The sequence below is a fragment of the Paramisgurnus dabryanus genome, chromosome 8, assembly GCF_030506205.2.
Source record: "Paramisgurnus dabryanus chromosome 8, PD_genome_1.1, whole genome shotgun sequence".
In the NCBI taxonomy this organism is placed as follows: domain Eukaryota; kingdom Metazoa; phylum Chordata; class Actinopteri; order Cypriniformes; family Cobitidae; genus Paramisgurnus; species Paramisgurnus dabryanus.
The window spans coordinates 35,550,526-35,568,612 of record NC_133344.1 but is presented as its reverse complement, the minus strand read 5'-3'; the positions used below and the strand labels follow the sequence as shown (position 1 = coordinate 35,568,612).

The 18,087-nt window shown below is 34.2% G+C and overlaps 1 protein-coding gene across 2 annotated transcripts; it reads left to right on the top strand.

The window, feature by feature from the left end:
• Positions 1 to 5,143: 5,143 nt before the first annotated feature.
• On the top strand, positions 5,144 to 11,954 carry LOC135771433 (transmembrane 4 L6 family member 5). 2 transcript variants are annotated; one of them, XM_065281673.2, is made up of 6 exons: positions 5,144 to 5,678; positions 7,210 to 7,400; positions 8,169 to 8,237; positions 8,371 to 8,525; positions 11,272 to 11,464; positions 11,554 to 11,954. In XM_065281673.2, exons 2-6 carry the CDS (start codon positions 7,224 to 7,226, stop codon positions 11,566 to 11,568), a joined length of 609 nt encoding a protein of 202 aa, XP_065137745.1. In that variant the 5' UTR covers positions 5,144 to 5,678; positions 7,210 to 7,223; the 3' UTR covers positions 11,569 to 11,954. The 2 variants fall into 2 exon arrangements, with proteins under 2 accessions (XP_065137745.1, XP_073671581.1); XM_073815480.1 differs by lacking the exon at positions 5,144 to 5,678 and having other exon boundaries at positions 7,091 to 7,400.
• Positions 11,955 to 18,087: the final 6,133 nt, after the last annotated feature.

The following is an 18,087-nucleotide window of genomic DNA, read 5'->3' as shown; positions in this document are numbered from 1 at the left end:
GACTATAATCAGTATTTAGTCAGAGACCTACCATAGCTATAAGATGATTTTTTTTGTGCAAATGTAAATTTAATAGAAATAAAATCAAATAAATAGGAATGAAATAGGAAAACAGAGGATTTAAGATAAACTGACAGAGCTTAGATCAAACTTAGATCATGTGGCAGTGGTGAAGAAAGAAGGTAGCTCACACTAGACACTTAAGCTTATAATTTATTCAGTTTTTTAATAATGCATAAAAAATGCTGGTTGTATTCTGGTAAAGGGACTGAGAAACAATAATAGTCCTTATACCATTGCAAAAACCATTTTTTGGCATGGTGGTCTAAGACTTTGGGACGGAGCTGGTTTATTTGCATGCCGGTGCAGATAAACAAGGGCTTCATTGTTTTGTTTATGGGCAATGTATGAGTTTGGTTCTATGTAATGATGTGTTTTTGTGTTTCAAGTAGCATTGGATTCATATAAAAATATTATATATCATCACATGAAAACTGCAAAAGATAAGTTCTATGAAAATCTGAAGAAATGATCTCACCAAGCTTTCAAAATTATACATTTTGTTCTAGAAAAATTTCAAAGTAATTGTAACTGCTATTGCGTCGTTTTTGCTTTACTCATATCCTATTATGGTTTTCTTTTAGTGTTTCCATATTTGTGGTTTAAAATGGTTGCAGCACTTCCCAGTGTGGTCCCGTGCCTCTCGTCACAACATGAATAATACTCACTGCTGATTCCCTGTCACTCAAATCCCCCAGTTCTTTCATAATGAGTTTGCAACTTGTTTAAAAAAACCCTGGAAATGATTGGTTATTAATTAGCTAATTAGCTAAACTGAACTCTGCAACAAATACCTTGTCAAAAATAACAAATGTTTTGGTTTCCTAAAGACGAGGGGAGGGGAGACTGCGATCATGGATCACTGCTACACTCTAAGAAAGGATGTGTTCATTTTTAACCAGTCTTTTTGTTTGTTTTATGCTATTTAACACATTATGTGACCTTTTGTGTTAAAAGCATTTTTAGAGTGTATGTATTATTTATTATTCCCTTGTAATCAGAAATAAACTACTCTATAATTACTCTATTGTTTTTTTAATTATTTGTGGAAATTTACCGGAAGTTATGTTTGTTCCATGAAAGCCATTTATGTTGTTACTGCTGAAACTGTCTATAATTTCATGCTACTAGCAACTTCATATGGTATTGCAAAATACTGACTGTTTCATGTTACATAAACATTCTCTCGTTTTTCATTAGACATATATTACCCAATTTGCTGCAGGCTGATTTGTATTTTCACATCAACACAGTAATGTGTAAAATGTGTTTACACATATCTTGCGAATCACTGTATCAGATTCTTACTATTTGGTTGTCAATTTGCATTAGGCTGGAATTGAAGACAGTATATAAAAGTCAAATAAACTAGTGCTGGGAAAAGATTAATCACATTCAAAATAAAAGTTTTTTTGGCATAATATATGAGTGTGTGCTGTGTGTAATTATTATGCAAATATATAAATACACACATTCATGTATGTAGGGCTATTTAAGAAACATTTACATGTGTGTGTGTGTGTGTGTGTGTGTGTGTATATATATATAGATTGTTATATATTCTATATTATATATAAATAAATAAAAAAGTATATATAAATTAAAAAATCTGAAATGACTATATGTATGTGTGTGGTTAAATATACATAATAATTACACTCAGTACACACACACAAATTATGCAAAAAAAAATCACTTATTTTGAATTCGATTAATCACGATTAATCTTTTCCCAGCACTAAAATAAACACCACATTTCACTTAAGGCAAGTATTATCATATTTAGCCCCATAACATCCAATCCTAAAACATTTTAGTTTCACAGACTTAGCCAGGACTAGGCCTTAATTAAATTAAGATGCCTTAAAAAGCATGGTGTGGATCATGTTTATAAAAATTTATTCTTACCAATATATGTTTTGGCCATTGTTTGTATATTGTATATTATATAACTAACTAAATAAATATATATACATTTAAAATATCAAGATTTGTATAAAGTATAAGTTTGAAAATATACTTAATTTTTTTATTTTACTTATACATTTAAAAAGTATACTTTATGCATTTTATACAAACCTCAATATTTTGGCCAAGAAAAATATATTTTTTGATGTATGGGTTGTAAAATTAGAAATGAATTTGTTGCCCCTGAATTACATTTTGAAATGATAATTTTTACAAAATCAAAATATATTTATTTAAGCTTTACTTTCTACAAAATGTATTTAGCAAATATTTCAAACATATTTTTGGCCAGAGAAATTTATTTTTTTTGCTGTATTGAAATGGTTCTAGGTCGTACCTTAAAGGAACAGTATGTAAGAAATTTATATCAATTAATCATAAAATGGCCCTGATATGTCACTAGACATTAAGAAAACATTTTCATGTCAAATACTTATATCACTGACAACAGTGGTCTGGCCAGGATATTGTCATTTCAAAAGTGGAGTTGCAGCCCTCAACTGATGTTTATGTTGGCATTTTGTGTATTGGCCACCAGTTGTGTGATTGCAATACCAGTTTTAGCCACAAGTTTTGTGATTGCAATACCAGTTTTGGCCACAATCCTACTACTGTTCCTTTAAGGGTTGTCTGTGAAAGCGGGGTTATAATAACAAAGCTTTTGATCATTTCGCTGAACATATCTCAGTCTTTCTAAAAACCTGTATTTATAGCCATATAAGTCATGGATGTCAGTGATTCAGCTCACAATGTATTTTTCTCCTCTTTCTGCATTTTGACATTTAAAATCCCCCTGCAGAAGTTGTGAGTTTGCTGACTAATGGTGGTCTGGTCATTTGACTTCTGGTTCTGGTTCAGAGCCGCATCATCACTTACTCATGTAACTCCACTCATTGCATGATTGCCACAGTGGTGTCTATATCTAACAAGGAGTGCATAGTCTTTTAGTTTTTTAATATTATGATTTGGAGCAGTTATTAAACCGGGCCGGGTTTCCCGATAACGATTGAACTTAGCTCTTAAGAGCGCTTTCTACGAGCTACTTAACGAACATTCGTTGTTCATTTACGTGCGTTTCCCAAAGATGCACGTTAAACGATCGCTCGCAGCTGGGTTTTAAGTGCTACTTACGAGTCGCTATCCGTTTGTCAAGTGCTTAAATGTCACCTATAGAATGACTCGAATTTGTAGCAGAAGCTTGTTTAGGCTAATGATTTTCAGCTGATGTGCACTAATGTTTTTTTTATAATATTTTTCATTATTGTTTAATGACTAAATATTATAAAATTTAGTCATTAAACAATTATTTGTTTAAAATTATTTTAATGTTTTAATAATTTGTGCATAATGAAATATTATTTTCCGTATTTAGTTAGGAATCGTCCCACTGCGAAATTCCTTCTGCATTTTATGTAATAGTTTATATTATTATTATTATTAGTTTTTTATTATCTATGTTTATTTATTATTAGTGATTATTGCATTGTAACATACATATTTATTTGGTTTCCTTAATCAGATGCCATTTCACTTCAAAACAATTTTTTTTTTTACTGTAGATTAATTATAGAAGCAATTGGTAGGAACCATTTATCAATTTAATAGTACCAACTATTACCAAAATTATAATTTAATTGCTATTTAATTTTGATTTCTCATTTTAATTTTAAATATATTATATTAAAGTAATTTAAACAAATAAACAAAGAAGAACCCAATAAATAAACATTACATTATCGTCATTGCAGGAGTGCAATTTGCTGGTTGTCCTGCAGGTGACCTTGTAACTCTGTTGTCTTACGATGCACTTATGTATGAACGATTACTCCAGAGCACTCGTAGATCTACGATGATTTTCAAGTGCTACTTAAGTTACAAAGCTTTTGGGAAACAGCCTGTAATTTTAAGATGATTCGTACGATCGTTTTTACGATCAACTTAGCCTTACGATGCTTTTGGGAAACCCGGCCCAGGACAGTTTTATATAGGCAGGAAAGGACCTCGATATCTGAATTTATGTCACCCATGCTGCCAGTGTAAGATGTCAGCTGTCGCAACTCCGTCTCACGAAATTTCGTTATATAGTCACACACATTTTTGATTCTTTTATTGAGATATTATCACAAATTTCTGCGTTTTTTGTGAGGCTGTGTAGGCTGTCGCATACAGTCTTTACATTTTACACAATCTTGATTACCTACTGTATATTGTGGTGCAAATTAAATGCCTTGTTAGGGGCCACATCTGCAACCCAAACACTCAATGAGTGAGCGACCATCTCTAATAAAATAGTGGATGTTCTGGTAGATTTTGAATTTATTTATAGAATTAATAGCATTTGTTTATCATTAGCAAAGAGGAGCGAGACGATTGGCTTAAAACCGATAAAAAATAAAATGTTTATTTGAAAGATTTAGTTTTGGTATAGATGTAGGATTTTGTCTCTGAGCATGATTGAGCTTCTAATCTATTGCATATGTTGTATGATTAATATAGGTTAGTTAAGCTAAAAAAAGTTTGCTCCCAGTGAATATATAAATATGTCTTCATAAACTAATTTATCAATATAAATATTTCATTTCATTCAGATCCAAAATCATGACTCTCTTACTTGAATTAACATTTTTGCTTAACTGTACAGTATAAGGCATGTGAAAAGCTTTTGTTCACCCTTTAACCTTGTTTATGAATATAGCTGGATCTCAGTTCCTCTAAAGTATATAAAAATATAACCAAGGCATCAATTTTAAGCGGAAGCAATTGTATCAGCTACACTGTAATAAGATTCCGTAGAAATTACAGTATTACTGGCAGCTGGATGCTAGTAACTTACTGTAGATTAAAATTTATGTTAATTACCTGCAACAGTTTGTTCAAAGTTAAATGAAAATTAAATATTAGCAAGTCTTTATCTTTACAGAATAAAACTACAATAACAGCCTCAAGCAAAGCATTCTGGGAAACAAAATCTGAAGGAAAAAAATGAAAAAGGTTAATGAGGATTTTTGGTTCCCAGAATGCTTTGCATGAGGCTGTTGTTTAAAATTTGTATTCTGTAAGACAAAGACTTGTTAATGTTTAATGTTCATTTAACTTTGAAGAAACTGTTGTCAGTAAATAACATAAATTTAAATTTACAGTAAGTTACTGGCATCCAGCTGCCAGTAATACTGTAATTTCTACAGAATCTTTTTACAGAGTAGTGTCCATGTTGAACACTATTCACATTTTCAATTGTAAAATCATTTCTGAAGGCACAGTTTTTGAGACAGTTTAACAGGTTAAACTATTGCAATTCCAAAGTTATTTGATATAGATACGTTATTGAGATTTACATGTTCATCTCTGTCATTGATCTGTTATTTGTAATCATTTCCGTCACTGTAGACTGGCGTCATGTATATTATTTCACAGATTGTATTCTCTTTGAAAGAATACAAGAACTTTAGTTTCCACATCCTTGTTTTTTGCATGTGTCATAAAAACGTGGGTAGGCAATGATTATTTAAGTCGTGACCAGCTGAAGTTCCTTATCTTGGAATATGCTGGGTACTCTGATTTCCAAAAACTACACTTAAGTGAACAAAACATCAGTTTTCTCCTTCAGATATATTGCCGCCAATCTGTTTTATTCTACACTCTTTGCACAGGTGAGTGTTTGTGTTACATGAATATGCATTAAGTACTTCAAGCGTTATTAGTTGGCAGATAGTTTGGTGTTTTCTTATTTCCAAAAATGTAATACAATTATGTATTCAAAGTTGTTTAAGATATATTTCTAAGTTTAGAGTAATTATAAAAATGCTTTTTGTCGCCACTGTATTTTAAGTGAACAGGTTTTTTTAAACATTTAAAATGCTGCTTCTATTTCCTACACTCTTAAAATTAATGTGTTAAATTTACACATCTAATGTGTTGTCCTTAACTTAACACATCTTTGTGTTATTTTTGGAATAACATGCGTTGTGTTGTTTTAACACATCTTGTGTTGTCTATTTCATTTATTTGAAATCAAAATCAACATGAAATGACACATAATGTGTTAAATAGTTTAACACAAAACAATGTGTTAACACATCCTTTCTTTAAGTGTGGGAGAAAAGAAAACATTTATTTTGCAGACAAGAATTGCAACAATACTGTGCAAAAGTCTTAGGCTACCATCACCAGCTTTGTTGTTTAGCAAAGTTTTAATGTCCATCCAAATTTATTTTTCACTCTTTTTTTAAGATATAAACAAACAGTAAAGGAAATATGTACACAAAATTAAAAACAAAACAATTTTCAGAACTAAATGTCTTCTTCAGACATCAGTCAGTCTTTAGTGTGTGACCTCTGTTAGCACGAAACACATCTTTTTTTGAAAGATTTTTTGAGCAGACTGAAGTCCTGAAGTCTTTCGATTAGATTTAGAAATTAGGATTTAATTTGATTTAGGTTTAAGAGATCCTGCAGCTGCCTGCTATTGTTTAAGATGAAGGGGAGTTTACCATAAAAACTTGACACTTCAGCTTATACAGTTTTTATTACTACATACACATTTCCTGTATTTTCTGGTTGTATTGTAATAAAGAGACTGAGAAATAATTATATTTGATCACTATACAATTGCAAATACAACAAACCTGATGGTAGTATGGTGCCCTAAGACTTTTGCACAGTACTGTATACCAACAACATACAGTTTTATATATAAGATGCATTGTGTTTCCCATGAATTTATGTCTTTGTCTGTCTATATGTCTCTTATTTGTCTGTAATCAATTCTGAATCGCAAAGTTCTGATTCTGTGTTTCATGCACAGCTTGTACGTGTATACAGCTCTTTGATCAGTAGGAAGCCCTTATCATTCTACAATTTTGTTGTTTAAGAGGTGCACTGAAAAAAGCCACACTCGTCAAACACAATCATTCAACATATTTTTTATTGTCATGAAAATACCTGAAACAATTTGAAGAAAATCCAGATAAATATGGTTATTGACATTTTCTGGAATAGCGTTTGTAATGGCACTTCTTCTGCGGCACAAATGGAGTTTCTGCATGAGAGCTTTTGTATGTGGTGCATTTTACAGTAATTCATTCAAATTCATTTATTGAGAAAAGGCACCCAGCCCTAAATATATAATTAGAATGTGTCAAATATGATCTGATCTTATATGTCTTGTGTTCATATAAACAGGGTTTGTATGTGAGATGTGTATCGCACAATGCTCCAGATGTGTGGGAATAGCTCTAATTCCCATGGCAGTCGTGTGCATGGTGGCAAATGTGCTGCTGTTATTTCCTGACCTGAAGTTTCAATACGTGAAAGAGCATCATGTAACCAACGAGGCTGTGTTGAGTTCTGGTATATGGGCATCTGGTTTTTTGGTGAGTTCTCACACAAGCTGTTTGTAAAGTGATGGTGATTGGGTGATAAAGTGCAACAACATATTACTAATTGATTCTAAATAAAACAAAATAATTAAATTAACTATATGAATTAACTATGTAATTAACAATTAGGATTTATTATTACAAAGTTATTAATTAATATCAAGCTATCACTATTTGTACACGGTTAAAAATGTATTTTCTTCATAATAACAACATCTTTGTTTCCATCTATTTAACTTAATAATTTCTTTCAATTTAGTTTTTAAACTTTGAGTTTAATTTAATTAATTCGCAAGCTCACACTGTAACTGTGGAATCACTTTAATACTTCATAGTTCATATTAGTACCTCAAAAGTACACATTGATACCAAATGTATACATATCTTTACCTAAACGTTACAAATTAGGATATTCTAACGGACAGTTTATACAATTTTTAGATTTTTTTTTAAACATAATATGAGCTAGCTACAGCTAATAAAGTTTCTCATTATTCAACAGACAGGTTAATCTGTTACCTAATAAAGACTGCATGGGTAAATGTTTTCTTTTGTTTTAGTTTTAATAGATATTGTTCAGCACAATGCCATTGTTTTTATTGTTCTTTAAATAAATTAAGATGTTATGTCATTTGTCAGTGTTATATACACCACAAAGAGTCATCTGCAGGGTTTAGTTGCACATGATATAGCTGTCATGTGGATTTTCCACAGTAAGTGTCTCCACTTATGCTTATGTGTATGTTATGTGTTTTGTGTCAGGTGCTTGTGGCTGTTCGAGGATTTGCATCACACTCTGATCAGAAGGGATGCTGTTACTTTAGGACTCAGGTAAGAGCACTGCAATGTGTTTAAAATTATTACCAAAAATTGATCAAGCATAACAGTGAACATTTCATATACTCATGTGATATTATTATGTTGTCAACTTTAGTGCAGATCTTATGTGTTGTTATTTGTTTAGATGTTGTGTAAGTTTGGGTACACATGCTTGGCTCTGGTGGCAGCCGGGTTTTGTTTCATGGTCAGTGGCACTGGTTTGGCTCTTGGACCTCTCTGCCTGCACAATGGAACTGAGGGCCTAAAGTGGGAACGACCATTAAAAAAAGTTAAACATGGGTGAGTTAGACTTTAGATTCCCCTATATGTTTAGTTTTACAAAGATGATAGCTATTTTTTTAAAGGTGGCAAATTTTGTTTCACTTACCAAATCAGGTCAAAACCAAGGGGTTCCAAGTATACTTTTTTGGTTAAACTAAAAAATATCTGTTATTGAGCAAGTACCTAATAATATGTGCCAAACAAGGTCTTATCTTTCCCTGAACAGTGAGCGCATAAGGATTTATTTGTAATGATAATAATAATTATTTGTAATTTAAGTTGTTGTGTGTATCGGTATACAGCTATTATCCACTAGATGGTGTTCATACCCAATTTATAAAAACACATTTTCAACATTTTAAATTCCGTGTATGTTTTGATAACCATTCTGAATCTTATCTCTAACAAAACTCCTTTACAAAAATGCAATAATTTCAGCTTTTTGCTCAAAATTTGATATTTACCTATTTGAGAGGTTATAAAAAGAGAACAAATGATGATAAGATTAAACTTTTTCCCCGTTTTGTTTGTTTGAAAGCAGAGGGTCTGTTCTTTCATTTGATACATTTGTATGTTTATATATTCATAAGAACATTTTCATGGAAGGCATTTTGTAAAACTTTTGTGGAAAAAAAAAAGCTGGGGACAACTTAAAAAAAAAGGCTGGCGGGAAATGAGTTAAAGTACAGAAATGTAACATGCAAAATTAGGTTTCAAACAGAGATTGCGATGTGTGCAGTATTATACAATATGGCCAAAAAACAAAGAGAAAATATATGTACAAAAATAAAATTTTGAATGTTAGCATAGACCCTTTTACAGCCCACGTGATCAAATCACCGAAGTGTTGTTCCCCAGTGGTTCTAACGTTTATCAAAACGGTTTCCCAGCATCAAAATGCGTTTGGTTGCACTAATACTGTATATATATACTATTATACAACAGTTCTTTCTGGTTCTCGAATCTGATTGGCTAAGAGCTATGCGATATTGTGCTGATAACGGCACTGTAACCGCATCACCTTTCGTATCATTCCGCCACCTAGTGAATGGAGGTCCTAAGCAGGCTCATCTCTGAATGGAAAAACACAGACGCGCTGTTTTGAATCACTCTCCGTGTGTCTCATTAGTTTACTAGCTCATAAATCAGTCTGTGAATCCCCAATCGGAAGTAATTATTCTGTCAAAGATCAGCGCTCTTGGATGTTACGTTAAAGTTAATGGGAGAAATGTCTTGTCACATCGTGTGGACGATTAACACTTGGAAAGAGGAATATAAACACTCGTTTTTTTCTGGAGCTATATCTTTTATCAGAATGCGAAAACACCGTGGAAATGCAGGTAAGCACCGCAGCTTTTAAATGTGGACATTGATCATTTACTTTATCGTGATGTGACTATTAAAACATGTTATGAGATATCGCCACTGGTATATTTATAAGCAGCATGCAAAAACATCTAACACTTATAAAAAACCATTTTGTATAGTACTGACAAGAACAAAGTTTAATAATAATAATCGAGTGCTCGTATCACGTTAAGAATAAATGAGAAAGCAATAGTAACGTTATACAAGTATAGTTTTATTAACTTTTACCTCGCGCCAAAACAATAACAACACAAAAGACACTAAATATGAATAAAAAAACAAGTAATCGTTTGATCATGACACCACATACTGCTGATTTGATCTCATTTTGACGATCATAAACAAACAAGGCCAACATGAGAGCCAGGGTATCTCTGTCAGAGATGTAGCCCAGAGAGGGCGGTGGTCAGCGGGGCGAGTGAACACTCACGTCCGCTCATGCTTTGGTTCTCATTCGTACCGAATCTCAGTAAGCACTCGTTCAAACAGGCGCTATCTTTACTAATCGACTGCAGATTTAAATATAATACATATACATTCTCGACTAAACTAATCTTAAAACTACACTTTGTGACCAAGAAACGGTAATATAAAGAAACGGCTTTTCCGTCCATTGAGTTGTTATGAGCTTCAAAGCAGCCGAAAGTTTTACCTGTCATTCTGGCCGCCCTCAAATCCGTGGCGGAAGAAGTAGTTCCCAAACAAAGAGGCTTTTAAAATAACTCCGTTGTTGTTTTTTAGTTTTCGTTTTTCAAACGTGTGCCGTCGAACTGTTGTATAAAAGCAATATCGCTCTCGGAGTCGTGTGATATAGCTCTATATCATCACGGCTGTGATTGCCTCCGGCACTCGGCCTACGGCCTCGTGCCTCTGGCCTAATCACAGCCGTGATGATATAGAGCTATATCACACTCCTACTCGAGCGATATTGCTTAAATATATGTATATATGTATCTGGCCACTTTATTTTTGGCCATCTGCTAACGCCTTCTATCTATTCCACTATAGAACACAGATATAGTAGCAGTGTTTGAAAATGTTGATAAAGTCAACTTTCTCTGTCTGTGTTGCTTCACTGCTGATTCTTGCCATAATCCCGTTGCCAATATGCGCGCGCATACGTTGCCACATCATCATTGTGTACAAACAGTAAAAGGGTCTATAAAGACAATTCTCATGCATCTAAATGTCAAGATGATTGCTATGTTTGCTGTGTCCAATACCCTCAAGTCTATTATAAACATTTGAATACATCAGTACTGTGGATGTGTCACAGTTTTTAATGGGTTGCCTTGTTATCATTCCTTCTAGAATAAATAATGACGTAAACTGCATGCACATTCAATAAAATTGGTTTCTGAAATTCAAATGTTCCTCTGTGTTTCTGTTAACCCAGAGATACACTTTACCTGTATGAACCGGAGAGATGGGCATCAGCCTGTGAGGAACCTCGAGGTGTCGTCACCTGGAATGTCAGTCTTTTTTCTGTTTTAATGGCAGCAAGTGGACTTCAGGTCATCTTCTGTGCTATTCATCTCCTCACTGCAATTTTAGGTGTCCTTTGTGGACCAAACTGCTGCAAAAACAAGGTACATGTTTTGGCAGTGTGTCTTTACTCTTGTTTTTACATTTCTCAAGCAAATAGCGCTGTTAAATATTTGTTTCCCTCTTTTATTAGGTTGTTCCTGCTTAAGGAGACTAGAGGAAAGGTTAAGATGATCTGTATTTTCCTCTGCATGAGCTATGATTGTTTCATCTATTTAAAAAATATAGAAAATAGTCTTTGAAAATTGTCCTGTAGTTGACACCTTGATTTGTCATTTTAGTTCTCATTAAATAAGCTGTTTATTATGTACTGTATTATGATACATCCATAAAGATTATCCACTGTATGTGTGCATTAATTGTAGCTCTTTCATCTGTATGAGAGCAAAGTTTGTTGCTATTGAAATATAAATGTAAATTAGCTTTACTTTTTGTTGTTTTATTATTACTTTTTCATACTGTATTATAGTATGACTATGAGTATAAACACACAATTGCTGTTTACTAAATATATTGCTTCTAAGTAAAATTGTACAGTAGATTTATATATATATATATATTCTATATTAATTTATTTCTGTTATAATTTATAAATACAAAATACACAACAATATCAGTTGTTTTATTAACACTTTATGATAAGTGTCAGTATTTGTTAACATTATTTGCCTTAGCTGACATGAAATAACAACAAGCAGTATAGTTTTTCAGAATGTATTAATCTGTGATAATGTTATTTAATACCAATGCAATTGTCATGTTAGTTTATTATGCATTACCTCATGTTAAAAGTTTGAACTTTTTATTTAAAAATGTCATTAGTAAATGCTGAAATTAACATGAACTCACTAAATAAGTATTGTTCATTGTAAGTTTGTGTGCAATAATATTATACAAATACAACCTTATAAAGTGTTACTGTTTTTTCTTTATAAATGTATTATTTTACTTAATGGTTATAAATGCCGGTGTTGCATGTGCTAGTGGTTTAATTGTCACATTACTAAACTGCTGTAGTATTTCCAGAGTTTTATTCTCATTTACCCTAGTGTTGCATCCATCTAACAGTATTCTACTGAATTAAATGCATTGAACACAAGGGGGCTTTTTGTACATTATCCATAAGGTGTTAAAAAGTGTTTTTGCAATTGCAACCCTTAAAATCAACTCCAGACCTTTAATATCTGTCATTCATATGGAAATTATTTAACAAATAGACAATACCTGTCCATAAAACAGCTTTTAAGTCAACTTTCCCATTACTTTTGACCCCTTTAAAAAGGGGGAGCTACGTATTAAAAGTCTGTAATTCCTAAATCCTTCAGCCAATATGGATGTGAATACCCTCAAAATAAAGCTGAGAGTGTGCACTGTAAGACAATATTCATAATATGACTGTAACTGGAATACATTTTGGTAAACAGCTAAAATAACACAAAATGTGCCTCTGTCCCAATATTTATGGACCTAACTGTGTATTTAAAGTGCTTTTGTTCCGCCTTTCTTACAGTGCTGACACTGTGTTATAAATGTAGCAATAAAGCAGTTTAGATGTGGGTTCATAAACATTTAACAACATTTTATATATATATATATATAAAAAACATTTAAAAATGACTTGTAATGTGTACATATTTGATTTATTTTAAATAAATGTGAATGGTAGTTGCTCCTGTCCTGCTTTAATGTCATAAACCAATTTATCCACGCAGCACGCATTATGTCCAACACAATCATCTTGGGTTTGTTTGGGGTGCAGTGACACGCGGCTGTATACATTTGTGCTATGGATATCTGAGCTTAAGCGTACCGCACCCTGGTAGTACGGAGCGATCACACTTGGCAAACGAACCGTACTTTGGGGTTAAACGTACTCTTGTACGGTATGGTTCACATAATTATATAAATATAATTGGGTCCCCAGTGCTTCTAAAAAAGATCAACCCAGTAACTTAGTTTTGGTAAACCATTCTCTGCAAGCATGTGAAAAAATAGGTCATTGAAATTTGGCTCCCCCTGTGATGTCAGAAGGGGATAATACCACCCCTTAATCTGCACTATCCAACCACAGCACTGCCATTCAGTGCAGAGATCAGCTCATTTGCATTTAAAAAGGGCATACCCAAGATGGCACGTTTTTGCTCACACCTACAAAGTGGCAATTTTAACCTGCTATAATAAATTATCTTTATGATATTCAGGGCCGGCGTCAAGGGGGGCATTCGCGGACCGTGCCATTTATAGTGTGTATTAAACTGCTAAAGGCAATTCTTGAGGGCACTGTAGGGTATCCTGGAGAACGTAAAGGAATCCCCCTCACTTAATCCTAAGTAGATCACTAGAATTTTTTTTCATTTAAGTTTTAATTACATTTTTTCATTTAAAATATATTGACCTCTGACTGAACGTTGTGTATGTTTTAACAAAAAGATGCAAGCAGACAACATCAGTGAAATACCCCAATGCATGATCTATGGAAGTGACAAAAATAGAAACAGAAAGTGGCTAATTCATATGAATTTGTACGAAGTAAATCGTAGAAAAGGGAACTTAAAGCTTTATTAAAAAACAATAATGAAACATGTGCTTAGGCATCAGATAAACAGAGTGGATGTAGCCATGGATGATGAAAGCCTTTGCTGTTTACTCTTCCAGATCACAACATCTGGAACACAAAAAACTGAATTATTCGATTTTTTTATATGCACATGAAAAGGTTACAAGTTAAGTTAGCCATAAGCAATCTTTCCTACAATATTAAGACACTTATCATCAAGCCATACAAAGTGTGTCCTCTGCCTGTGAGAGACAGAGTAAACATGCTGTTACAACTCAGAAACAATGACCAACATGCACAGCGTGTTGTCCTAATTCATCACCACATTTTATTTAACAAACTAATGTGACAATAACAAAGGACTCAAAATGAGGCGTCACGAACCTACAGCAATTATAGTTTAACTATGATATTTTAAAAAGCATACTAACAAATTTTCCATGGCCCAGTTACAGTTTGTTTAACCATTATCTTTTTAATAAAACTACAGTAATACAAATGCTAAACAAAGATGGCTTTTTCATAGTAAAAGTACAGATGTATTTCTACTTATCTTGTCTGCATATAGTAGTGTGCAAGTGTACTGCTAATAAAATCACGGCATTGATTAATCTCTAACTTCTTCAACTTGAGTTAATACATATCTAGTTAACTAAACGTCATTTTAATACTAGCAAACTAAAAGAAAAAAATGATTCACACATACCGCAGATCCAGCCGCATGACTGTTTTCTGATTCTGCTCCACCACTGACTGCGTGCAAATAGACCATTTTGCAAGATGTAAACAACATTGGTCCAGAAACTTCCTTTTTCAGTTTGTAACTGTTTTCTTTATTTCACAGACATCTTAAAAATATTTGTTAAACTTTTTGATTCAGTTTTATATGTTCAGTTTTTGATTCAGTATGTTTATATGATTGTATTTTATCCCTAGGTTTATGTATTGTTAAAAAACTGATAACAAAACAGAAACAAGTGCTTCTGGACCAGTGTTGTTAACATCTTGCAAAATGGTCTATAACCACACTTGCGGTTTTTGCACTTGAAAGCGGGTGCATGCGACAGGAAGTAAGTGCGCAAGACTGTCCCATGTCTTAAAACTGACAAAGTGCAGTGGGCTAAACAAACACTAAACCCACACTTCAAAGCGATATTGGCCCTGTCCCAAATGGCTCACAACGGACTTATGGACTTTCTCAGAGTCCACACTTTGATGACATCATGTAGTGCAGACCTTAGGGACCCTTGATGCGAGTCCACGAGGGAGCTCCGGAGTCGTATTTTGGGACAGACTTGAGCGTCATGCCGAAAATAGGAAAAGAAGTTGTCAATGAACTCCTCCCTTCCGTCGTCTGATTGGTCTGATTGCTCGTTCGCAAAGACTTCTAGGTTGGTAAAGTGAACAAAACCTGCTGCAGTGCGGGCTTTGCAGAAGACCGCATCAAGGGTGCAAAGGGGGCGCTGATGAGCGCACTTCGAAGCGTAAAAATGAAAGATGGGACACCCTACGGACTTGTAGACTAAGTGACCATTTGCAATTTAAGGCCACAAGACCGAAGGTCCACATGAAGTGCGCCATTTGGGACAGGGCCACACAAGGCTAAGCGTGTCCCATCATAAATCTTATTCTGGATGTAAATCGTGAGACTTCTGCCCAAACCTCGCAAGATGTCGCAGAATTTTTTTTTTTAAAGTTAATAAATGGATATTACCTATTACGTTGGTAATAAAACTAAATGTCATTTGACATTTCATTGGTGCCATGTATTTTGTAAAACATGTGCAACTGCTTTTATCACATAATTAGAAACAACATTAATTGTGTCCTTAATTCATAGACTACTGAATAAACAAAAAATTTAGTAAAGTTGCGTGAACAAAATTTTTACAGGTGCAAAGAATTCTGCTTCTGAAAGTTTCACATAGGTGTAGATATCTTTAAGTTCAGCAAATGTTAATTTCAGAGAGTGTTCATTTTACTTAAAGAAAAACTTTAAAATATATATTTTAAGTAGCCTGAATAAAAAACGAATACGTTTTGGTGCAAATTGCTGCCACTCCGATTAACATTTTTACACTTGCTAAGTGTGTCCCATCGGGTAAATAATTCTACATGTATACTTGGGATCTTCAAGCCCACTAGAACACTTGAGCCAAATACAGGAAATATGTCACGTAAGTAGTCAAGTGGGCAAGTGCAAAGACCGCAAGTGTGGTTATTTGGACGCAGCCACTGTCTCACTGTCTCTGACTCAAGCTGATGATGGAACACACGCTGGCAAGTTGTATACACCCCAATCCCTTGAATCCGTCCAGATTGAAACGTAGAATTATAGCTTTATAGAGTTGCAAAGGAATTTATTGGTTTGAAAAATCATTGTTGTATTGCAGAGATAAAAATCCATTTATATTTTTATTTCTGCTCTGCTTTACTTATATTTGTGAAATTTAATTTTCCTTTGCAATACAGTATTTTTTCTCTTTCTTTTGCGATCCTTTTTATGCTTGCATTTTTTTGCTCAATACTTCATTTTTCTTTTGCAAAACTTTATTTAGCTTTGCAATATTTTATTTTTTTGCAAATATATATGGCGCTGTATTGACTCCATGGGCTCTATTTTAACGATCTGAAACGCAAGTGCGAAGCGCAACGCGCAAGTGACTTTGTGGGCGGATCTTGGGCGCTGTTGCTATTTTCCCGGCGTGAGAAATAACTCTTGCGCCGGGCGCAAATCAATAAGGGGTTGGTCTGAAGTAGGTTCATTATTCATAGGTGTGGTTTGGGCGTAACGTCAAATAAACCAATCAGAACGCTAGCCAACATTCCCTTTAAACGCAAGGGCGCAAGTTCCATGGCGGGTTGCTATTATTATGACGGATTTACCAGGCGCACGCCAGGAGCGGTTCACAGCCGAGGAGACCGACGTCCTTGTACGGGGGAATCCCACGCTTGCCAGCATAAATCGGGCACGCCGTGTAACGGGAGGTGGATCTGCCTCAGGACTTGACGCCAGCAGAGGACATCGCTGCGTCCACCCTCACCGCTGAAAGGGTTTGGGGGCTTTGAAATCGGACCCAAGAAACGCAAGCAAGGTCCAACCCCAAAGTACTCTTACAAATCAAGTTCATATACATTAAGGTTTCTTATGAAAACATTTTAACTATTATTTACATAAAATAAACGTAATACAGCCACACAACAAAGTTATGAAAATATTTTAATCGTTATTTGCATGAGAATAAATAAAAACTATCACCACAATGCTCACCACTATGATTCCCCTTATCTCGTGTATTAATATTTTTAAGTGTAACAATTTATGATTTGCAAAAATAACTGTTGCATCTGTGTAGATTAGATAAGCAAAGTGTATGCGCGTTGTGCACGCTATACATTATGGTCAAGCATGCGCCCTTAAAATAGCATAATGAACCACGCGCAACGCGCCACTGACTTTAGACTAGTTTTTTTTGGTTAGTAGCGCAATTGTTTTTTGAAACTGCAAAATAGCATCAGGGATGGTTTGCGCCGCAACACGCCTCCTTTTTGCGCTGAACCGCCCAGGGAGCGCAAGTTCATTCCCTAGTTTGCTGACGTGCATCTGTGGAGGTAAAAACCCCGCTGTGCGCCGGCGCAAAATACGAATGATACATGCGTCACTGACAAAGTCAATTGCGCTGGGTCCAAGATAGGGCCCCATATGCGTTTGCAATTTTTATGACAAGATCAGGAGTTTGTGATGCGCTGTTCTGTCCTGGTAAATAATCTCAGCTTCAGCATAAGAGAAGATCAGTAATATCAGAACGGCGATTAATTCGGCCTCATGTTGTACTCAGGTCAGTGAGATCTTATCACACCAACCTCAGAAATTAGACACGTTTTTCAGAATTTGATCAAAAATTTTTTTAAACCCTGGAGGAAACAGTACAACTAAAAGAATCAACTTGCAGGCTTGACACACTTCCTTTTTCAAAAAAGGTACTTAATTGTTTAGAAACTGATCTCTTAAAACTTGTTTTTTTTCATTAATATAAAGCTTGGAACAATTGAGCAATTGTGAAAAGCACTATATAAATAAAATTCATTGAATTGAATTGACAAACTCGC